This window comes from Saccopteryx bilineata, chromosome 11, assembly GCF_036850765.1.
Source record: "Saccopteryx bilineata isolate mSacBil1 chromosome 11, mSacBil1_pri_phased_curated, whole genome shotgun sequence".
NCBI classification, from domain to species: Eukaryota; Metazoa; Chordata; class Mammalia; order Chiroptera; family Emballonuridae; genus Saccopteryx; species Saccopteryx bilineata.
The window spans coordinates 46971244-46994545 of NC_089500.1; the positions used below are offsets into that span (position 1 = coordinate 46971244).

Genomic DNA, 23302 nt, shown 5'->3' on the forward strand with positions numbered 1-23302 from the left:
CGACCTTGGGGTTTTGAACATGGGTCCTCACCATTCCAGGCTGTTGCTCTATACTCCGAGCCACTGCTTGGTCAGGCTGTGTTGGAATTCTTCTTCAGATCATTGAGCATCCTTATAATCAGTGTTTTGAACTCTTCATGTGGTCGATTGCTTGTCTCCATTCTGTTTAGTCCTTTTTCTGGAGTTCTGTTCTGTTCTTTCACCTGGGATGTTTCTTGTCCCCTCATTCTGGCAGCATCACTGTGTTGGCTTCGGGGTGTTAGAGCTGCTGTGTCTCCCAGGCTTGGTAGGGTTTCCTTAGGGGTTCTGTAGGGTCCAGGGGCACAGCCTCCCTGATAGCCTAAGCTGGGCACTCCAGGTGTGTACCCCCATGTGGGCTGTGCACTCCCTCTTGTAGTTGACCCTTCATTGCTGTTGGCACATCAATGGGAGGGATTTGCCCCCAGGCTGATTGGCTGCAAGGACTGGCTGCAACCACTGACCACTGTGGAGGATCGGCTGTGCAGGGGCCCACCCCACGGAGCAGGACTTACTTCAGGGGGGCACTGGTGCCCTCTGAGTCTGCCCCTTCAGTGTGTCACTTGTGAGGGCTGCTGGGTTGCTTCAGTGTGGTCTAAAGTAGTCCTATGTGTGTACTGGCTCTGGGACCTCTCAGGAGGTATAGGCCAAAGTCAGCTGCCACCTATGTTCTGCCCAGGGCCACCTGGCCTGAGCTACATAGCATATGGCTTCTAATTGTGCTGGGCTTGGAGGTGCCCAGGTGAAGCCAAGCTGTGAACCAAGGCTGGCGGCTGCCAAGGCGTGGGGTCACTTAGCGAGTGCTACAGGCACACTGACGCCAGATGCTGCTTGTTTGAGAGAATTTAGGAAAGTCTGAAGCATGAGTCAAGTCAAACTGTTCAATGGAAAAGCCACTGAAACAGCTCGGATGGGCCTGCAGGTTGGGTGGGGGTCTCAGGGAATCATGGGAGAGGCATTGAGATCAGACCTGGCTGCCTGCTGGCTTTGTGGGGAGGCAGTCCCAGAAAAGGAACACTGGCCGCTGTCCACACTTCTGTCTGGCAGAAAGCTGCCCCTGCTCTTGCCTTGATGCCAGACAATTCACTTCTCTCCATATGTCCCTGCTTCCTTTCAAGTTGCTGGCCTGGAACTCAGAGGGCATAAGTCTCAGTAAGTCTGTGCCCAGGCCCTTTAAGAGCAACTATCTAGGACTGCAGCCACCCTCCTCACTCAGCCACAGGCCTCACTGGTTTTTATAGTCAGAAGGTAAGGGACTTCTCTTCCTGGCACTGGAACCCTGGGCTGGGGCTTGTGGGGCTGGAGCCCCTTGTTCCTTTGTGGGGACCGCTGCAGCAGAAGCAGTCTGTTCTGCATCTCTGTCTCTCCTACCAGTCTCAGTGTGGCTTCTTTAATTCCCTAGTTGTAGGACTTCCATTCAGCCAGATGTCAGGTGGTTCGGAATGATAGTTGTTTTCTAGTTTAGTTGTAATTTCTATTTGCTTGTGGGAGGATTTGAGTACTGCATTTACCTACGCTGCCATCCTGACTGGAAGTCTCTGAGCTGCTAGTTTATTTTATTTTTTTAAGATTTTATTTATTCATTTTAGAGAGGGGAGAGAGAGAGAAAAATAGAGAGAGAAGGGGTGAGGAGCAGGAAGCATTGACTCCCATATGTGCCTTGACCAGCAAGCCCAGGGTTTCGAACTGGTGACCTCAGCTTTCCAGGTTGACACTTTATCCACTGTGCCACCACAGGTCAGGCTTTTTTTTTTTTAAGTGGGAGGAGAAAAGATAGACTCCCACATGCACCCTGACTGGGACCCACTGGGCAACACTGTCTGGGGTCAATGCTCGAGTACTGAGCTATCCTTAGCACCTAAGGCTGATGCGCTTGGACCAACCAAGGCATCCTCAGTGCCTGGGCCTGAAACTCGAGCTAATTTAGCCATTGGCTATGGGAGAAGAGAGAAGGGGGGGGGGAGAATCACACAGTCGCTTCCCCTGTGTGTCCTGACTGGGAATCAAACATGAGACATCCATATGCTGGCTGACACTCTGTCCTGAGCCAGTCGGCCAGGGCCTGCTACTTTCTTGACAAGCATCTTTTTTCTTTTTTTTTTAAGAAGACTGCAACCTTTTTTAAAAATTTTATTTATTCATTTTAGAGAGAGGAAACAGAGAAAGAGAGACAGAGAGAGAGAACAGGGGGAGGAGCAGAAAGCATCAACTCCCATATGTACCTTGACCAGGCAAGCCCGGGGTTTTGAACCGGTGACCTCAGCATTCCAGGTCAACACTTTACCCACTGCGCCACCACGGGTCAGGCTACAAGCATCTTGATTGACATTTCTTATTTTCTTTTTCAGTTTCTTTTCTTTTTTATTCTTCTTATTGATTTACATTTCCCATGTATTACATAAAGAATGTACAAATGTTAACTTTGCCGATTTAAGAATACAGGACGTTAAGTTTGAAACTGAATCTTTGATGGAGTTGTTAAGCCTTAAAACTAAGAAGAGGTAATTTTGTTAAATTTTTAAATTTTATGTCTGGCTGCAGATGATTCCTCAGGAAGGGAAATCAGACTACAAACCTGGCAGGAAGGACTGACTCCCTGGGTTACCTCATTTTCTAATCAAGCGGCAAGTGCTTGATGCCAGTACATAGTAACTCCGACATGAATAAGAAACCATCTTCATGGCAACAGTAGAATGAAGCTTACAAACTTACCACGATCTTTGGTTTAATGATAAAGTCCCTTTGCCCTCCAACCTGAACACGTTTCTTCATGAAACTGAAGTTATTAAAGCGGCAGATGAGCAGGCCACTGCTGTGTGTTCTTAGGTTAAAGTCAACATCTTCACAGAAATACCTAAATCATAATCATAACGACAGGTTTGTTTGGCTACCTTTCACACCTCAACCATGATAACGACACACAGAGAACTGCGTGTCAGATGTCAAGAGACGGCCTCAAACAGAACCAAGCTTGCCTGCTCGTGGAGCTGGCCCTCAGCACCGGCCCGCCATCCCCACCCCCACTTGGGTATTAGGGTCATTAAACGAAGGATGGGGGCGGTGACTTTGGTCCCGGACATTCCACAGGGCCTTAGGTGTCCCGAATGGAACTGTCGTGTACGTTCTGGACACTCGTGCAAGGCAGGAGTGCACGGTGCTCCGTTTTTAAATCCTGTCTTCAAATAGGATGAAGCATCTAACAAAGTTAAAAGAGGTGAAATAGCTACAGAATGTTCTAGTAGCTACAGGGTTAGGTGTTTACATGCGAGGGACTATATGGTCCCTGGCATGTCTCCTCTTGGCCATCTCAGGTTTCCAGGACATGGACATCATTAATGCAGGAATCACGACCAAGGTGAGCCTGCCCGCTCATCCCCTCTCCCGCTCTCTCCTACAGGGTCCAGGTCTCCGGATCTTACTAACGTTTGGGGAAAGTGATTACTTTCTGCTTTCCGAGAGTGAATGAAGAGTTAACCTTCGGTGGGTTCATGGGTCTACACACTGATTGGTGTTGGTTCAACAATTTTTGTTAAATAACTAAACATTACTTTCCAAAGCATTTTATGTCGTAACACCTGTTAAGGGTTGGGGTCAGCTTGAAGGCAGGTGAAGGGACACTCTGGAGCCTGTGATTCCCCTTTCTCCTTGTCCACTAAAAGAGGTTCTCAGTTTTCAGTTAAAGACGGAAACAGGAATAAAAACCATTGAAGAGGCCAGAGCTGGGCAGAAACAGTGTTTAGGATCGCTTACAGCCAGGAGGCCAGACCTACCTGTTGAAGTCATACTGCACGTTCTGCGTCAAGTCTATGTTGAGCAGAATGAAGTCGTGCACGTGGCATCTGGAGAACGGGGCCTGCAGCGCCTGGGAGGCCAGCCTGCTGCTCCATTTCTGCACTCCCAGGATGGCATAGTGGATAATTTTGGGTGTCGCTTCCATGTGCTGTAAGACACTCTTCAAGGACACGTTCTTACTGGAAACTCCGGCTTCCATGGATTGGCTATGAAATTTATATAAGATAGCAATAAATATTACTGAAGATAGGGTCACCTATGAAGGGTCAGCACTACTATATACGATACTAATATCTGTAAGAAAGAATTAGCTCATTTGCATTCTATCAGCCGGGAATGGATGGGGCATCTGGCCGTTTTCGTGCTGCCCGACACCTAACTTTCAGAGGCCGCCTTCTGGGGGTGGGGCGTGTCACTCTTCACCCGGAGAGAGAAACCCAGCCCGTTTCAAAGTGAATAGAGCAGGGAGTTACCAAAGACTGGGAGCCAGAGGAGAGGAGGATACAAGTACTCTTCCCAGTTCTGGTAATTACAGTAAAATAAAGAAATAGTTGAGAACTTTGCCAGCTTCAAACCCATAGTGGAAACTGGGTCACTAAGTCACAACGTTTGCACTGGAAGGGCCTAGAGATCTATGTGCACAATGTTTCAATGAGGGGTTGGACATTTTGGGGCCATTTTAGGTTGGAGTTTGCCAGTTTTAGTATTTGTAGACCCCTCACCACTATCCCAGGAGGAGAACCACTGATTTTGGCCCAGTTATAATTTTATAGGTGATAGAATCAGGACAGGTGAAGAAACTTTCCTTTTTCATCCATATAACGTAGCTGAGGCTAAAAAGCAGGTTTCCTGATTTAGAAGCCAGTAAACTTTCTAAATAAACCATACTCGCAACAAACTTTTATAGCTAGCGAGAGCCATGGTGCAGAGATGCCCAGGAATTGAATGCCATACTGAAAGTCTAAATTAAAAACGAACTGTCTAGTGACAGTGGTCCCCTGGCTGACTGCTCTGCTCTGCAAAGCTGGACTCTTATTTACTTCCCTGCACAACTGCAGCCAAGGAGACTATCTTCTCAGTCGCGTGGGTCACAGTCCCCGGGAACTGCGTGGAAGGTGCCGCTACCTGGTCTGCTCCTGAACACTGTGAATGTTCCACAGGACACACGAGTCATCCATCACCACGATGAACGGCCAGACGCACTGGCGTTTAATTCCCAGCTCTTCCAGGCGGTTCCTTTCCAGTTCCAGGTTGTGATAGGACAGCTCCTTGATTAGAAACCTGGCAGCACCTGGAAGGGAACATAACCTCGGCTGCACACCCTCCCCTCGGGTGTGGCCGAAGCCCCACAGACGGATCACGCCTGTTCACATGGTGACCACTTCAGGTGGGGGTCAAAGTTCAGAGCACACATTAGTGAAGGTAAGAATCACAGAGGCAGTCGGGTTGTTTTTAGTTTTTATTTATTGATTTGAGAGAGAGAGAGAGAGAGACAGGAGCGTTGAGCTGTTCCTGCCTGCGCCCTGACCGGGGGTGGAAACTAGCTGTGCTTTGGGATGACGCTCTAACCAGCCAGCTATCCCGGTCCAAACAGAGGAAGTCTTTTTAAAATGTAGATTCCTGGAGCCCATCACCAGAGAGTCACCTGAGCCCATGTGATGAGAGGACAGAAACCAGAAATGTATTTGATGATACAGAAGATTCATGAACTACACTGAATATTGAGGAATACCGGAAGAATCCAGTTTAGCTGATGTTACCTGTGGGCTTTTCATATGTGATCATTCTGTTGAGAGTGCAAACTACTACATTCATTAGAAGGTACATTTTCCTAAACCTATTACCCTGGATCTGTTCAAACTATGTTCCTGGTTCCTCCACAGACCTAAGAGCTTTATCAGCCTCGTCATTCCATCATCTACATTTTGTCTTCATGTCACGGTGGCCAACTCAAAAGCTTGGCTGAGGCCTGGCGATAAGCACCTTAATCGCTAAGGTCCCTTGAGTTCTTAGCACACTCTCCCCAGCAGGCACTCTCCTGAGCACCACGCGGCTCAGTGAAGTAGATGTGATCGCTGACTTCTCACAGGTGGAGCGGCCACGGCAGGGGGCAGGGGTGTTCAGTGTCACAGTTAGAAAGTGGGGGAATCAGGATTCAAACCTAGACAGCTTAGCTCCATTCTTTCCTACTACTTACTCTACCACATAACCTCTTGAAAAAAAAAAAAAAAAAAAAAAAAAAAGCCCTGGCCGGTTGGCTCAGCGGTAGAGCATCGGCCTGGCGTGCGGGGGGACCCGGGCTCGATTCCCGGCCAGGGCACATAGGAGAAGCGCCCATTTGCTTCTCCACCCCCCCTCCTTCCTCTCTATCTCTCTCTTCCCCTCCCTCAGCCAAGGCTCCATTGGAGCAAAGATGGCCTGGGCGCTGGGGATGGCTCCTTGGCCTCTGCCCCAGGCACTAGAGTGGCTCTGGTCGCGGCAGAGTGACGCCCCGGAGGGGCAGAGCATCGCCCCCTGGTGGGCAGAGCGTCGCCCCCTGGTGGGCGTGCCGGGTGGATCCCGCTCGGGCGCATGCGGGAGTCTGTCTGTCTCTCCCCGTTTCCAGCTTCAGAAAAATACAAAACAAACAAACAAACAAACAAAAGACTTAGGGAAAGGATGCCAGTTTCCAGAATCATCTTCAGAGAAGATGCTGCTACCAATTTCCTAAAGCCATCTGAGGGCACGCATTTGTGTAAGTGGCATAGCCACTGGCTGCAGCCTGGCTGCTCCTGGGCAGGACTCCGAAGAGGCTGCTCTGAGACCGAGAGCTTCTTGGCGTGGCTTTAAGGGACTAACCAGCGATTAAAAAAATATCCAGTATTCAAGGAACGTTAGCGATTAAGGTGATGAGTGCCAGGCATCAGCCAAGCTTTTGAGTAGGCCACCGTGAAATGAAGACAAAACGTGGAAGATGGAATGAAGAGGCTGATAAAGCTCTTAGGTCTGTGGAGGAATCAGGAACACAGTTTGAACAGATGCAGGGTAACAGGGTTTAGGAAAATGTACCTTCTAAGACCATGAATGTAGTAGTTTCCATTCTCAACATAGTAAGGATCATAAAAAGCTCTCATATTTAGTGGTGAAAGATTAATCCTCTAAGTTCGAGAATAAGACAAAAATGCCCACCACTACCACTTCCATTGAACACGGTCTGGAAATCACAGCCCGAGCAATTAATTAGGCAAGAAGAAATATACCGCACTCCCCATGTATAAGACGCACCTTTTTGGGGAAAAATTTGGGGTCTAAAAACTGGGTGTGTCTTATAAGGTGGTTATAGATTTTTTACATGTATTTCCCACTTTTTCACATGTTTTTGCACTCATTGTTGAACACAGTGATTCATCATCAGACACAGATGAGGACAAGCTAATGGATGGGAGTTTTGACAGTTATAAGGAGTTGTATGAATTTTATGATGAATAAAACTTGAGTTCAATAAATTTATGTAATACAATTTTTTCCAAATTTTGGGCCCCAAAATTAAGGTGCATCTTATACATGGGGATTGTCTTATACATGGGGAAATACAGTAAGGCATCCAAGTTGTAAAGGAAGAAGTAATAGTATCTGTTGGTAGGCAACACGATCTTGTATGTAGAAAATCTTGTATGTAAAGCTTCCACACACATAAAAAACTGTTAGAAGTTATAAAGTGCATCAGCAGATACAAATACTCAAAGTCAGTTAACCTAATGAGTAAGCTAATTTTTTTTTAGTCAGAGACAGAGAGGCAGGAAGGAGAAAGAGGAGAAGCATCACTCATAGTTGTGTCACTTCAGTTGTTCATTGGTTGCTTCTCATACGTGCCTTGATGGGGACTCCAGTTGAGCCAGTGACCCCTTCCTCAAGCCAGCGACCAGGGGATCATGTCAATGATCCCACACTCAAGCCAGCAACCTTGCGCTCAAGCTGGATGAGCCCGTGCTCAAGCCAGCTACTTTGGGGTTTTGAACCTGGGACCTCAGCATCCCAGGTCAAGGCTCTATCCACTGCGCCACCACCAGTCAGGCCTAATAAGGAAATTAAGAAAACAACTCCATTTATAATAGTATCAAAAAGAATAATACTATTAGGAATAAATGTTTAATCAAGGAGGCAAAAGATTTGTACACTGAAAAGCACAGAACACTGCAGGAAGAAATGAAGGAAGACACAAATGTTCATGAATTGGAAGACATAAAATTGTTAAGATGTCAATATTACCCAAAGCAGTCTACAGACAATGCAAGCACTATCAAAACCTCAATAATTTTTTTTTTTCAGAAATAGGAAAGTCCATCTTTAAATTCATGTGGAATCTCAAGGGAGATTTGAGATTGGCCAAAACATTCCTGAAAAAGAACCAAAGTTGGAGGTCTCATGGCTGATTTAAATTTATTACAAAGCTACGGTAATCAAAGCAATGTGGTAGTGGCGTAAGGACACACATATAGACAAATGGAGTGAAAATACTGAGCCCAGCACTAACTCTTGATTATATTAGGTAAAATGGTTTTTGACAAAGAACATTCAATGGGAAACAAGTTTCTTCAACAAACACAGCTGTGAAAACTGGATATCCACATGCAAAAGAATGAAGTTAGACCCTCACCTCACTCTATGTAAAAAAATAAAAATTAAAATTAAAGGTCTAAATGCAAAAACCAAAACTATAAAACTCTTTGAAGAAAACGGGGAAAAGCTTGATGACATTGGAGTTGACAATCATTTCTTGGATATAACACCAAAAGCACAGGTAATGGAAAAAAAAATCCGATTATATAAAAATTTGAAACTTGTGCAAAGGACACAACCGTGAAAAGGCAACCTATCGATCAGGAGAAGTATTTACAGACCATATGTCTGATGAGGGGCTAGTGTTCAGAACACAGAAAAAACAACAATAAAATCAACCTTCTTAAAAGTAGGCAAAACAGCCTGACCATGAGGTGGCACAGTGGATAGAGTGTTGGACTGGGATGCGGAGAACCCAGGTTCGAGACCCCGAGGTCGCCAGCTTGAGCATGGGCTCATCTGGTTTGAGCATGGCTCACTAGCTTCAGTCCAAGGTCGCTGGCTCCAGCAAGAGGTTGCTCGGTCTGCTGAAGGCCCGCGGTCAAGGCACATATGAGAAAGCAATCAATGAACAACTAAGGTGTCACAACGAAAAACTGATGATTGATGCTTCTCATCTCTCTCTTTTTCTGTCTGTCTGTCCCTATCTATCCCTCTCTCTGACTCTCTCTCTGTCTCTGTAAAAAAAAAAAAAAAAAAAGTAGGCAAAACACTTAAATAGACTTTCCCAAGAAAATAAACAAATGTCCGAAATGCACATGAAAAGATGTATCACTAATCATTAGGGAAATGCAAACACATCACAGGAAGACCCACCTCACATCTATTAGGATGGCTACTATCAAAGTCTTGGTGGAAAAACTGGAACCATTTTGCACTGTTGGTAGGAATATAAACTTGTACAGCGATTATGGAAAACAGTATATTAATTCCTCAAAAAATTAAAAATGGAATTAAAATATGATTCAGCAAATTCCTCTTCTGGGTATATCCAAAAGGCATGATATTTGTACACCCAAGTTCACAGTAGCCAAAAGGTGGAGAGCAATCCTAGTGTCCACGGATGGATGAAGAGGTAACGAAAATGGGTAGACATACAACGGAATATTTTTTGGCCTTAAAACGGAGTTAACGGTACTGAGATTCAGTCTTGCCAGATGGAGAGTTCTAGAGATCGGTTGCACAACAACGTGAATATACTGAACACTGCTGATTTGTACAATTACAAATGGCTAAGATTTATGTTATGTTTCTTAGCACAAGTAAAATAGAAAACAATGTAATTTGCATTTATTTTATTTGCATATATGTTGGCTTCTCTCTCTCCAAATTTGCAAAAATGGCAAAACTGGCACTAAACAAATTCAGGCAGATCTGGGATGAGAAAACGTTTTCATCTAAAGGTCAGTAGGCACCGGAGGGGGTAATTTGAGGGACCCAGTCACAGAAAAAAAGATTTTAGTTTGTTTGGGGATATGTGCTTTGGGGGAGGATAAAGGACCAGAAATATGTAAATATTTTAATTCACTTGGTATAAAGTTATTACACATGGAAAATTGCATCAAAATAATAAAGCAGTTTTAAAAAATATTTTAGTTCCATATGAAGGCTGAGGTTTAAAGACATGAAAAGGAGTGGGAAGAACAAGAAGTGACGAAAGGTGAGAGATGCACATACAGAGGGAGAGACCGGGGAGGGAGAGAGGAAGGGCAGAAGAGGGGGAACTCCTCAGGTCGCATCTGCTGGTTACTCCAGCTCTGGGCTTGATGTTATCGCTGCCCTCGAAAGTGTTAGACAGCAGCTCTCGGTCCTCAGCTCTTCGGAGACTCTGCACTAAGTCAAACACACACAGAAGCAGATGGGAAAATGACTAAGGGCTATGATGTGGCCCTGGCTGGTTGGTTCAGTGGTAGAGCGTTGGCCCAGGTTTGAATCCTGGTCAGGGCACACAGGAGAAGTAACCATCTGCTTCTCTCCCCCTCCCTCTTCCCCTTCTCTCCTTCTTCTTCTCCCATAGCCAGTGGCTCAACTAGTTTGAGCATGGCCCCAGGCGCCGAGGATGCTTAGTGGTCTGAGTGCTGTCAGCCTCAGGTGCTAAAAATAGCTTGGTTGATTCAAGCACTAGCCCTAGATGAGGTGCTAGGTGCATCCCAGTCAGGGCACATGCAGAAATCTGTCTATCTCCCTCCTCTCACTTAAAAGAAAAAATAATTCCCTGCAGGAGGGAACTACAATACAAGATGTGACCAGATGGCGCTGCTCCAAACCACTGGACCGAGCTGGAGGTTTCCTGCCTGTGGGAGGGAAATACAGGTGTCCTGGATCCCTTCAGGGCCTCCTGTGCTCTGTCATACATTCAACAACCATGTGCCTTCCCCTGGGAAGCCTCAGCCCACTGCTCTTAAACAGCATGGGGAACAGCAGGAAAGACTTCTTGCAGGCACCCCCCCTCCCCGGCACTTTTAAGATGACTGCTATAGGCAGTAATAATGCTTCCAATTCCTGTTTGAACAGAACCCCCTAAAACTTGCCATGTGCCTTTAAAATGGTTAGCAACATGCCTCCATTTGCCTCCAGACGGAAATGAACTATGACCTCTCCTCCTCCCCAGACGGTTCTTCTCATTGTTCCTGCCCAGCCCAGAAACATCTGTACTTCAAGCTCTTCCCGGAGTGCTCAGCCCACCAGTGACTTTTTTAGTTATTAGTACTCAGAAATGAAGAGGTCTGCAAAACTGCAGATAAAGGAAAAATAAACATTTAAAGAGGAGTCAAAAGCCCTTTGGTCAGGAGGACAGGTCACGTTGCAGAGGCAGGGGAACCTCTGAACGTTTCATGCCCAGGGAATGGGGTTGGTTTCTCTTTCAGCCCGTCCCCCACCCCACCCGGGGCCCTTACCCACGCCAGCATTATTGAACATGCCGGGGAGCACCAGCATGATGTGGTTGGGCCAGCACTTGCGGTACAGTGGCATCTCATACTCTTTGACCACGAGAAGGTGCAGGTGGCTGGTGCCCTCCATGGCGTGAAAAAGGTTTAGGAGTCCATGCTCATGGCGACCACTGGAAGGAGTGAAAATAGGGCTCTTGACAGCATTCAAATTCTGTCGAAAGAAAAAACAAAAACAAAAACCAGAGACCAAAAAAGGGATGTAAGAAGCTTAGCAAACCGGATGTGGTACCTGAGGCCTGTCAGTCCTTGTGTCCAGACGCTATCACCCACCTTGTCCGAAACCAGGGGCAGCCGCATGCTCTCCAGGTGTTTGCCCTGCTTGCTGAAGACAAAGTGACTCTCTTTGGATTTGGGAATGATGAAATAGAGTTGCACCTCTTCTCCCAACATGGAGGAAGAGAATGTGAATGCGTGAAGGGTGGAGTCAGACATCTGCATTTGCAAAGAAGAAAGGGAAGGAAGGTAAGCACACAGCTTGTGAACTTTCAGGCCACTTATTAAAGTTGTTACTAAGAGGCAAAGCAGCCTGAACAGACATCTGCACAGGACAGCTGTATGTGCAACGTGGACAGGGTCAGAAAGGCAAACACTGTACCTTTCAGTAGCTGCGGCCGACAGGAGGCCACGCCTGCAGCCCCCACACAGCCTCCCACGGGCAGCGTGGCACTGTCTCTACAGTCCTCGCGTTCTTAGAACAACTTCTGCTCAGTTTTACACAGAGGTTAAATACACCTATGGAAGCGCTGCTATACAATCTTTCCCAAGGTGCCCAGAGCTAGTGGGAAAATGCTTTTCCACGTGGGTCACAGCAAATGAATAGCATTTTTCTAAGTACAACACTAGGACCGACATCATTAAAATGCCTCTGTGGCCCCATCTTTCCTGGCTACTGTGGAGGCTGAAGCAGTCTGATCAGTCATTTAGCCCAGAAGTGTGGCTTCCAGGAGAAACCATGAGACTCACTGAAGCCAACCATAAACCCAACCTATTTTTTAAAAATCGCCGGGAAATTTGCATGCTTCCCAGTAGCCTACACCAGTAAACAGCTGCTTAAAGCTGAATTATCTGCTTGACAATTCAGACAATTATCAGCTTAATGAAAGGAGAGCATCGATTTTCAGCAGGAACTAGAATCCAGGTCGGTTTCCCAAGAATTTTAACCTAAATGCTACATTCCATAGAAAAACAATATTGGAATTCTTCCCTTAAATTCTAGTTCAATCTGCCCCACAAGTGTAACAATATCCTACGTAGTGAGCACTATAATCACACAGAACCTGTACCAATAGAGCGTTTTCAATAAAGAAAGTCTCTAAAAACCTATGATCTACACAGATCAGGGGACTTTCATTTTCCATATTCTGTAAAGCATAGTGAACTGATTTCAAACGAGACACCAGAAGTTCTCAGTGACACCAAGTGAGCAATCGGGATCTAAAAGGTAACGTATAGTCGGAGGGCGGAATGGCCAGCGCTGCTTGGCAGCATGCACCCTTCCTGCTCCCTGTGGAGAGGGGAAGGCCTGGTCCTCAGAGCAGGAGAAAGTGTGGGCACATCCCACAGCACACCCCAGCGCCGTTTGGTTGCTCCGCTACCACCCACCAGGAAAGATGGAACGCCCACTAGTGGGCGGGAGGGACCAGGTTGACCAGCACTGCAAAAGTGGGCGGTTTCTATAAAAAGGTTCGCCATCATGGTAGAGGATGGAAGAGTTGTTCTAGGTGTTCTGAGCCAAGGAATAAAAATCCAGAGATTAAAGTGGGGGAAAGAGATACGGAACTCCTCCCCCAGCAGGCACTGGGTCCCCCTGCCATTCGCTTCTTTGCCCACCACTTGTGCTCAAGCTGCTCTGGCAGAAAACAAGCCGAATACTCTGAGGTACCACCTTACCTTCTGTGCTCGTCTTTCAGTTCTTTCTAAGTAAAGCAGCAAACGTTGACTCCCGAATGCCTAGTTGTCACAGCCATCCCATGCCAGATGCTAAGGATGTGCCTAGGTTAGTGCAAATCAGCCAACGGGTTTGCAGCTTAAAGGGCACACCCTATGGCCTGACCAGGTGGTGGCGCAATGGATAGAGCGTCAGACTGGGACACAGAGGACCCAGGTTTGAAACTCCAAGGTCGCTGGCTTGAGTGCGGGCTCATCTGGTTTGAGCACAGCTCACCAGCTTGAGCCAGAAGTCACTGGCTTGAGCAAGGGGCCACTTGGTCTGCTGTAGCCCCCTGGTCACATATGAGAAAGCAGACAACAAACAACTAAGGTGCTGCAACAAAAAACTGATGCTTCTCATCTCTCTCTCTTCCTGTCTCTCTGTCCCTATCTGTCCCTCTCTCTGTCTCTGTCACACACACACAAAAAGGCCACACTCTATGGATTTGTTAGATAATAGCACTATTTTCATCAACAACCCAAAGGGGCTTCACTATATATTAAATAGTGGGTTATATACTATAACGTTGGATATAGTATAATATCCAGGGTTTCAGGATTGTCTATTCTCTGCCACGTGTAACCATTTTGATGAAGGGACTTCACACACTCAAACTGACCTTCTTTCCCTCTCCTACCCCCTCCCCACCAGCCTGCAATCCCAAAAAGTCCAAAGTGATTTTAATCCATTACTTCATGCCTCTTGCTCACAAATGAGCGGCTCCACCTCATAAACAAGCTATCCTTTGTCCAGGGCCTGACAGGGCGAGCCTTACTTCTCATCCCTCATCTACATAACCATGCTGGGAGGCGGGGGCAGCACCTGGGTGGCGGAGGTGAAGTCCATGTACTGGTGGCACTGCTCGCAGTGGTGGAAGGTGTTGTAGGCCGCGTATTTGGTCAGCATCATGGACACAGTTTCGCGTTTCCTGGGCTCTTCAGCTTTGGGTTCCTTTAGCGCTTCTGTGTATAAAGGGGCAGAAAACCTTCCCATGATATGCATGAAGTCCTTATGCTGGGGAGAAAGTCTCCAACCCCTTAAAAGGGTTTTTCCAAGGATTCTATAATTTACACTCTGAGAGACAGGTATGAAAATTAAAAGGCAATCTGTGTGTGTGTGTGTGTGTGTGTGTGTGTGTGTGTGTAAGAGAAGAGACGATCAGAGAGTAGAATTACTTAAGCTGCTCTCAAAGATGAAACTGCCCCAGGCCTTCTGCCCCCTTGACCTTCAGAGGGGACGAGCCTGGCTCTGCTTGCACTGACCTTGTTTGACCGCCGCCAGCTTGTCAGTATAGACCAGGCTCATCAGTCTGTACTTGGGATCATGCACACTGATGTCAAAGGGCATCTTGCTGAAGCTCTCGATGTCAGGCCAGGGCTCCCCCTCAGACTGGCTCACTTCGCTGCTTTCTCTCTGATCTAGGACAAGAGGAAGGAAAGTGTGCAGAGCAGGCGATGGGCCAGCCTCCTTCCCACGTGTCAGGGACAGAAGGTTTTACAGAACATAAAGCTAGAGTGGGCGGACAAAGGCATTTCTGGAAAATGAGCGGCCATGTCACAAGGTGGAGGGCACCAGAACTGGCCCTTCATGCCCACACTGGCAAGGACGCCTGCCCTACCCGGGCCCAGCATCAACTTCTACACAACCAGTCCACACACGCCCACATCTATGAGATCAACTGGTCTCCCATCCGAGCTCCTGAAAATGCCTTAAAAGCTTGTTTAATTTTGGATGATCTAAGTTCTTAGAGTTTTAACTGTGGGGTGTTCAGACACTGACAGCCTACGAGACTCGAGTGACATGCTGAGCAAGACTCCCAGTGTCTGCTCCACCTCAGAAGCACGGGGAAGCCTGTAAAATCCTGTGCTCAGCTTACAGCCCCGCCGGCTCCTTTACCACTAGGCACCTGCAGCTCCTCGTGCAGGGCCCAGGTGCAGTGAAGGTTGAGAGCCAGCAGTCCCGGGTTTGATCAAATTCTGTTCCTTACCACTCACACCTGCAGGCACTGACCTTAACTCTCAGGGTTCCCTGATTGTTGTAAGGGTTCCAGATGTGTGTTTAAAGTGCTCAGATGGTGGCAGGCATGCGACAGAAGACATTTATTGTTACTAATAAAACTTGTAAGATCAGTCGGCCTGGGCAGGTGGCTCAGTGGAGAAAGCACCGTGCCAGGGCGCCAGAGGCTGCCGTGTCTACCCCTGGTCAGGGCACACACTAGAAGCAATTAGTGAGTACACAACTAAATAGAACAACTAAGTGAAACCATGAGTTCATGCTTCTTTCTCTCTCCCTTCCCTTCTTTCTCAAATCAATGGAAAAATGAAAAAACAATTCTTGTAGTTAGGCAAAATTCACATAACATTAGCAATTTTAAAGACTTCAATTTCAGTGACATTTGTATGTTCACAATGTTGCACAGTAGTCACATCTAATTCTTAATTTTTTTATTTTTTTTTTTGGTATTTTTCTGAAGTAAGAAGCAGGGAGGCAGAGAGACAGACTCCCGCATGCTCCTGACAGGGACCCATCTGGCATGCCCACTAAGGGGCAATGCTCTGCCCATCTGGGCCGTTGTTCTGCTGCAACCAGAGCCATTCTAGCACCTGAGGTGGAGGCCATGGAGCCATCCTCAGTGTCTGGGCCAACTTTGCTCCAATGGAGCCTCGGCTGCAGGAGGGGAAGAGAAAGACAGAGAGGAAGGAGAGGGGGAGGGGTGGAGAAGCAGATGGGCGCTTCTCCTGTGTGCCCTGGCCGGGAATTGAACCTGGGACTTCCACACGCGGGCCAATGCTCTACCACTGAGCCAACCAGCCAAGGCTCTAGTTCTTAAGCTTTTTAATCAAAGGACATCTTGTACCCATTAAGCAGTAGCTTCCAATTAACAATTCATTTTTAAAGGAGAAAAAAACTTGTAAGATCAAAAAGACTGACAACTTTCAAAGGGAGAAAGATACTTAAAAAAAAGCCTAAAGATGATAAGTTCACTCTTATGTTTTTTTTTTTCACTCTTATGTTTTTAACACAATACTGTTTTTTATATCCCTGAGCTGAAGTTCGCATCTTACATAAAAGCAAAAGCTTATTCTATTTTTTAAAGGTGTCACTGTGCCTCTTCAGAGCACCCTCACATTCATCACACTAAGTGAGGGGAAGGAATAAAGCCAAGCTAACAGCCCTCTCACAAGGCCAGACTTCCTGTCACACCGAGACTGTCTTGTGGCCCATGGCCCAGATTCAGGCTCTTGGGGAGAAATGTGAGGAGAAAATTAAAGGTGTCACTGTTTTGGGGGCCACAGGGCCTGTGCGAAGTCGGCAGGATGAAGGGTCCCTCACTCCTAGCATGCATGGCTCTGTCTTTGCCGGCTTGGTTCCCGGCCCCTCCAGGCGGCCAAGGTGTTTTGAGGCCAACGCGGAGCTCTGGTCCCCTCATGGAGGCCTGTGCAGCTCAGCGGGGGACACACCTGGAGCTCCGGTCCCCTCATGGGGGCCTATGCAGCTCAGTGGGGGACTCACCCGGAGCTCCGGTCCCCTCATGGGGGCCTGTGCAGCTCAGCGGGGACACACCCGGAGCTCCTGTCCCCTCACTGGGGGGGGGGGGGGGCTGTGCAGCTCAGCGGGGGACACACCCGGAGCTCCGGTCTCCTCACTGGGGGGGGGGGGCTGTGCAGCTCAGCGGGGGACACACCCGGAGCTCCGGTCCCCTCATGGGGGGGGCCTATGCAGCTCAGCGGGGAACACACACCAGGAGATATGGATGGGAAGATGGGACTGAGATGGGGCTGTGTGTGTGTGTGTGTCTGTGTATGTGTCCGGAATCATGCATATGAACTGGTAAGGAATAGAAATAGGGCCAAAAGGGATTTAAAAAATGATTAAATGTGACTGATCCCACTTAGTCTTGCTCCAGACTAAACTAGACCCTTGGGTTTGTTGTCACGATCAACTCTTTAGGAAAAGCACGTGAGGTGAGGTCACCAAGGCTAAGGTGAGAGAAGACACCAAGGCCTTTCCCTTTTGCGGCTTGAGAAGCACCTCTGCCTGATCACCTCTACTTACCTCCACTGCCCCCCGCCCCCACCGCTCCCAGCCTCCCTCCAGCCGTCAACTGTTCTGAGATGTGAAGCCATCGATTAGAGGCCACAATGTCCTTAGCCATAGAGCTCATGTTGGCTGACCCCTGCTCACACCTGCTTTCTGACTGAGCCAGAGGGGCCGCAGGGTGGGACTGTCCCACAGGTGATGGGTGGGGAAGGGCTGGGAGGAGCACAGGATGAGAGCCGGAGATGATTTAATGAAAACCAGCCCCACAGCCCTGGGAGGCAATGGCCCCTGCAGATGTGAAAGGGTTTGTTTGTACGGCTCAGGGTTCTATTCTGGACACAGAGGTTTCCATTTCATGAGGATAATCCCTGTACCTTCCCACAGAGCCTGCGGTTAACACGGAAGGTGTGCTGCTCACCTGCAAAGGCCTGGATTCCAGCTGTAAAGTGTGCCCAGGCCGCTGAGCACAGCACCACAGATGAGCTTCAAACCCGAATGATTTAACCTTCTAAGCAAGTCATCAACCACAAAGGGCTTCATAAAGTGACTTTCTGCCCAGTGTTGAGCTGCACCCTGAGGCGGGGGGGGGGGGGCGGGGAGTGCCCAAAGAAGGGGAAGGTTCCGTCCCTGCCCTCAAGAGGCTGGGACACAGCCACAGCTTGCTCTCACCGCCTGCCTTGCCGCGTTACCTGGAGCCTCACAGGATGCCTGTGCTCCGGGTGTTGTAGAAACCCCGGCCGGCAGGGAAACCCGGGCTTGGCATTCCTGTCCCAGGTGTTGCCCTGCCCCCCCGAGGCTCACAGCTCACCTGTATTGATCTCTTCCTCATCATACACGTCCACCTCCAGGAGCCTGATGAGCATGCGGAAGAGGATCCTAAGGAACTGCAAATAGGAGCCAGTCTTGCCCACCTGGTGGAAATATTTTTAATTGGGAGACAGAAAAGGAAGAGACTCACACCTGGGCTCCTCCGTGTCTCCTGCTCCGAGAGCCCGAGCGAGGTTCTCACTGTTCTGGGTCACACGTTCCCCCACCCCCGGGAGTCCCCTGGCTTCTCTCCTTCTGGAGACCCTACCTGAGGGGGCCCAGTCAGCAGCAGCCGTCGCGGGTGGCAGGCCCGGGCCCCGGAGCTGGGGTCTGGCTGGTTGCTGCAGTCGGCGTGGTGCTGCCGGGCCGAGGTCCACTGCCTGTAATAGAGGGACTGCTCCTCGCTGCTCATGTCCTTGTGCAGGAGCGGCCGCAGGGCGCTCACCCAGGCCACGTCGGCGTGGGGCAGCAGGGACGAGGAGGGCGGCAGCTTGCCTCCCCTCTGGGTGCCCAGGAGGCTGTAGGCTGCTTTGGACAGGATGACTACTGGGGGCAGGGTGGCATGCAGGCCCCTGCAGCTGTGAGCAGGCTGACCCGGCCATGGGAGGGCCCGGGGACCCGAGGAGGAGGAGAAGGATGACGAAGGCTTGGAGGTGGTGCTGCTCGCCATCTGGGGACCCAGGGAATCACACTCCTGCTTCAGGGTCTCCCCAGCTCCCGCTGTGCCTGCGGAGCCCTCTTCTTCCAGCCCCACGCTGCTGGCTGGGTTCTGGAAACTGGGGGTCAGGGGCTGCTTCTGGAGCTTGTTCGCCATGCTGGAAGAGCTCACCCCGTTCTCCATGACGGAGCCTGAAAGAGGACGGACAGAGCCCACCTGTGTCCACCCTGTCACTGGCCCTAAGGTGTCCACCCTGTCACTGGTGCTAAGGTGTCCACCCTGTCACTGGCCCTAAGGTGTCCACCCTGTCACTGGTGCTAAGGTGTCCACCCTGTCACTGGTGCTAAGGTATCCACCCTGTCACTGGCCCTAAGGTGTCCACCCTGTCACTGGCCCTAAGGTGTCCACCCTGTCACTGGCCCTAAGGTGTGCTCCGGCCCCTCTGGGAAGGCAGGGAAGGCCAGGAACCAGGCTCCGCACACCTGCTCCAGAACCGGTGCTAGACAGTGCTCCTTAGCCCTCCCTCTCCACGGCTCTCCCGGCTCCCGCCCTGGTCTGCGTGGGGCTGGTCAATGGGAGACACTAGCAGGAAGCCAGCTGTTAGTTCCTGGCTCCCTCCCCGCACGGTCACCAGGGGGGGGCTGCCATTCCCTACGAGGGCTGTGGCCATGTCCTGATGGCTCCCCTGGCTTCTTCAGGCCCGGGGTGGTCCAGGCACCTGGGCTTAACTGTACCCCATCTTTGTAAATAGTTCCGTGATTAAACTTTCCTCAATCACCTCATTTGGATATGTCATGTGATTCATCCCGGAGCCCTGACCACTGCAGACTCCACATTCAAGTCCTGCTCACGTGGCACTAGCCACCTGTGGGGCTGTGGATAACCTCCCCAGGCTGTGCCATTTCTGTGACGACCAAACCAGAGGGGAGTGTCTCCACGTGGAGGAGGAGGGAAGGCAGAACCCGCTCCCAGGGAGGCGCTGCTCTACCCCAGAGTTCCCGGCCCATTTGGCCAAGTCACTGCAAATGAGTTTTCCCCCTAATAAGTCACTGCAACTCTTTGGTTTGATGATAAGCTGAAAGCTCATTACATTCAGGACTGAAGGCCCCTCTGGGCTCAGATCAGTGCTTCCCAGGCACGCAGGTCAAAGCCTAATCTTGGGAGACTAGATGACCAGCTAGTGACTGGAGGTTACTAAAACCAAGTCCCTCCGCTTGCTCATCTGACTGTGTCTCTCCATGGTGTATGACAGCGTGCCTTTCCCTCACGGCCCTGCCCTTCTGAGTCTACATTCTGAGCCGTGAGCCTCCCTGAGGACCCTTGGAGTCGGCCCCAGGCTGAGGGATGTGTGCTCAGCGGGGTGAGCACAGCCCCCACGTCAGGCTGTCTCTGAAGGGAGGGAAACTCCAAATAGCGGAAGGCAAACATTCCCTTTGCGGGAGTTCATCAGAGCAAGGCTAAGACTACGTGAGCCCTGTGGGCGGGTCTGGCCATCAAAGAAAGGAGGTGGTCTGATTCAAGAGCCACAGGAAGGAGGACAAAGTGCTCCCCTCTCCCTGCCTCGCCCTCACTGATGCTGGTGCTCCAAAGCTTCTAGCTGTGACCCTCTCCCTCCCTCCGTTACCCTTTCCAATCCTCCAAAACTCGCACCTTCATTCTGATCAGCACAGGAGTTTTGACCTGCTCCGTTTCCGACCTTGGATAGGTCACCCCTCCTTAGGCAACCTGGCGGTCCCCCAACTCCCGGGAGGTCACCATATTGATGCCGAACTGAGTGTGGACACCTGATTGGCATAGTGCAATGCACTACAGCCCAGAACTCCTGGGCTCAAGGGATCCCCCTGCCTCAGCCTCCGGAGTAGCTGGGACTACAGGCGCGTGCCACCACGCCCGGCATCACCTTTATTCCGAACTGGTCTCAGAGAGATATCTGGGACCCTGTAGCGGAGGACGTGGGGAGGCACAGCCCTGATTCTTGCCTGAGGGGGGCCGCTAGGCCCACAGGTAGGACAGTCCTCAGGCCAAGGGTCACCATAGAAAGACAGAAAACCCCACAGAAAATGACTTCTTCAGTTCCCATAGGGAGCTATCTGCCAAGGGCTGACAAACAGAATGCACAGAGACTAGTGCCACTTTCGGACAGGAGATGGTGTGAGTTTGCACGTCTGTGTCAGAGGGACGGAAGGAGGGGACTGTGGGACAGAAGGACGGTGATCGGTGTTTCCTCTGGTACGGGCTTTTCATTTCTGCTCTCTCCTCCATATTTTGATACATTCTCCAAATTTTCTGTGTTGAGCTTTATTAATTTCATATTCAGAAACAAATGGAAATATGGCTGCATGTGCTATAATACAATTTATCCAAAGAAAATGCACATGGAGCTCTGTCACAGGCCAAACAGTGATGCTACAGGAGAAGGGACCAGCTAGCAGCCAGTGGCCCAGCAGAGCCTCAGGACACAAACACTGGCCGTCAAGTACTTGGAAAAGCCATCCATCCATCCACCCACCCACCCATCCAGACAGACAGACACTTTGTGCCAGATACTGAACCAACTAACACAAACTTACAGCTTCCGGATCTGGAAGGAAGAGAGGGCCCCTGTGCAAATATCAGGTGATTGGGGTAGGAGAGACGAAGGGACATGTGCAGACTAAGGTTGATAAAAGTTATTTACTATCTTTAGCGGATTACCAAACTCTTCATTAAATGTTTACACAGAGAAGTCTTTTGTGACTGATCAACAGTCATGCTTTCTAAGTATTTCTTCTGGGGAACTGAGGTCTGGACCGGAGGTCTGAGTCACCAAAGGCTTCTCTGAAAGCCTGGAGGAGTGTCTGTAGATGCCTCTACCTTCCAAACACCCACCTCCCTCCTCGGTCCCATCCCACACCCCTCAAGAGAGAAAAGCGGGTACTGACCCGAGGTGCCGGTGACAGCACTGCTGTTGCTCTGGGGCCTCTCCAGGTCGATCAGCAGCTCCTCGGAGTCATTCTCACTCACAGTGGCTCTTTCCTGCTCCTTCCCGCTCAGGTCCAGAGCAACAGTGGACCCCCGGATGACCTCTTTTGAGACATAGCAGCACGCCAGACCCACCTCCTGCTCCAGGGCTGTGCGTGTTAAATAGCTTGAGTCAATTAACCGGAGGTCGCAGTACTTCAAAGACCTGCACAAAAGTCACGATGTTTCCGGTGAGTCCGTCTGTTGTGCGTGCAGTGTTGGCGTATGCCTGGACAGCTGGAGGCATTCCAGCAGTTACAATCATGGGTTTCAGTGCCAGGTAATCCTGGATTTAAACCTCAGCTCTGTCACCTCCCAGCTGTTACAACTTCACCCCCCCCCCCCCGTCACTTCTTTTTATCCGGTATAAAACAGAGTAACGGTGCCTGGCTGATATGGCTATTGTAAGGAGTGAATGGCAAGACACACGTGAGGTGTTTACAGAGATGCCTGACAGGGTAAGCATTCAGTTAATGCCATTATTATTGCTGCTGTTGACTTCCACTCTGCAGGCCTTAGATCCTTGAAGGGGTTGGGGACAGCAGAGCAAGAGACTTCATCCAAAAAAAAAAAAAAGATCCTAGTTTTGGGTAGATGCTTTATCTCTCTGCCTCTCTGGCTGCCCTGCTTTAATGAATAAACATTTCTCAACTGTGGTTATCGGTTATCTCCCATTCCCAATGCTGCTAGGTGATCTCTGGGGAGTCAAAAGAGGGAATCAAAGAAGGCTACACATTTCTTATACCCCTGAAAAAAATTCTCTTCTTACTTGCCAAATGAATGAGATGGTTCAGCATCAGCCAAGTTTTAACCATCAGCTCAGCGGGGCAACTTATTAAAAAATGAGCACTAAGCGTCCCCATTTTACCTGGGAAAGGTTTCTCCAAGAGGATCTTTGCCGGTTAATATCACAATACAAGGCAGACCCTCTAAGTCTTGGTACGTCCGAGGGGTCCATTCCTCTGGTTCGTTTCCTCTCCAGGTCTGCAGAAAGGGACCCATACCATAAAATTAAAACCGCTTATTTAAGTTGCTGCTTTTTAAAAGATTCTTAGGTCCATGTTTTTAAATATACATTTCTATTTCTACACGACTTCCAGTAAGTACAACTAACAAGCACACACAAAATGCCCTAGAGGGATGTGGCCTTCAGTTTTACCTCCAGAGGATAAAACAGGATGTCTTGGTATACATTATGCACCGGCCATAAAGGCCAAAGAAACAATGTGAACCATTCCCACACATGTTACAGAAAAGACCTGGTTAAACAACCTGACTCAAGGCTCTTAAATATGCATTCTCCATATCATAGACTTTTGGGACTGATTGAAAAAGACAGTTTCAGGTGTGAAGAACTAATAAAAGAATATCAACAAAAATCTATGCAAACAGACATTTTCACCAAGAATCATGAAGTTAGCCACCCCGATGGTTATTTTTCCTCTTTCTCCTTTTACTGACTTTCAGAGTAACTGACAAGTCATAATTGGCTTACAACCCCAAAAA

At 49.1% G+C, this 23302-nt stretch overlaps 2 protein-coding genes across 5 annotated transcripts in view; one reads left to right on the forward strand and one right to left on the reverse strand.

Annotated features, from left to right (window-relative positions):
• ESCO1 (establishment of sister chromatid cohesion N-acetyltransferase 1) overlaps nucleotides 1–3519 on the forward strand; it is an 82410-nt gene extending 78891 nt beyond the window's left edge. Inside the window, exon 12 of the mRNA XM_066247416.1 lies at nucleotides 3416–3519. Within this exon, the coding sequence (XP_066103513.1) occupies nucleotides 3416–3440 (25 nt within the window). The 3' untranslated portion in view covers nucleotides 3441–3519. The remainder of the gene's footprint in view (nucleotides 1–3415) is intronic.
• Nucleotides 1–23302, reverse strand: part of GREB1L (GREB1 like retinoic acid receptor coactivator) — a 363373-nt gene that overhangs the window by 8751 nt on the left and 331320 nt on the right. For all 4 annotated transcript variants that reach the window (XM_066247406.1, XM_066247405.1, XM_066247408.1 and 1 more), the window contains 11 exons: nucleotides 22665–22780; nucleotides 21718–21962; nucleotides 18407–18987; nucleotides 18140–18242; nucleotides 14553–14708; nucleotides 14113–14252; nucleotides 11631–11792; nucleotides 11307–11511; nucleotides 4936–5101; nucleotides 3789–4016; nucleotides 2731–2872 (listed from right to left, as the gene is read on the reverse strand). In XM_066247406.1, the coding sequence (XP_066103503.1) occupies nucleotides 2731–2872; nucleotides 3789–4016; nucleotides 4936–5101; nucleotides 11307–11511; nucleotides 11631–11792; nucleotides 14113–14252; nucleotides 14553–14708; nucleotides 18140–18242; nucleotides 18407–18987; nucleotides 21718–21962; nucleotides 22665–22780 (2244 nt within the window). The remainder of the gene's footprint in view (nucleotides 1–2730; nucleotides 2873–3788; nucleotides 4017–4935; nucleotides 5102–11306; nucleotides 11512–11630; nucleotides 11793–14112; nucleotides 14253–14552; nucleotides 14709–18139; nucleotides 18243–18406; nucleotides 18988–21717; nucleotides 21963–22664; nucleotides 22781–23302) is intronic.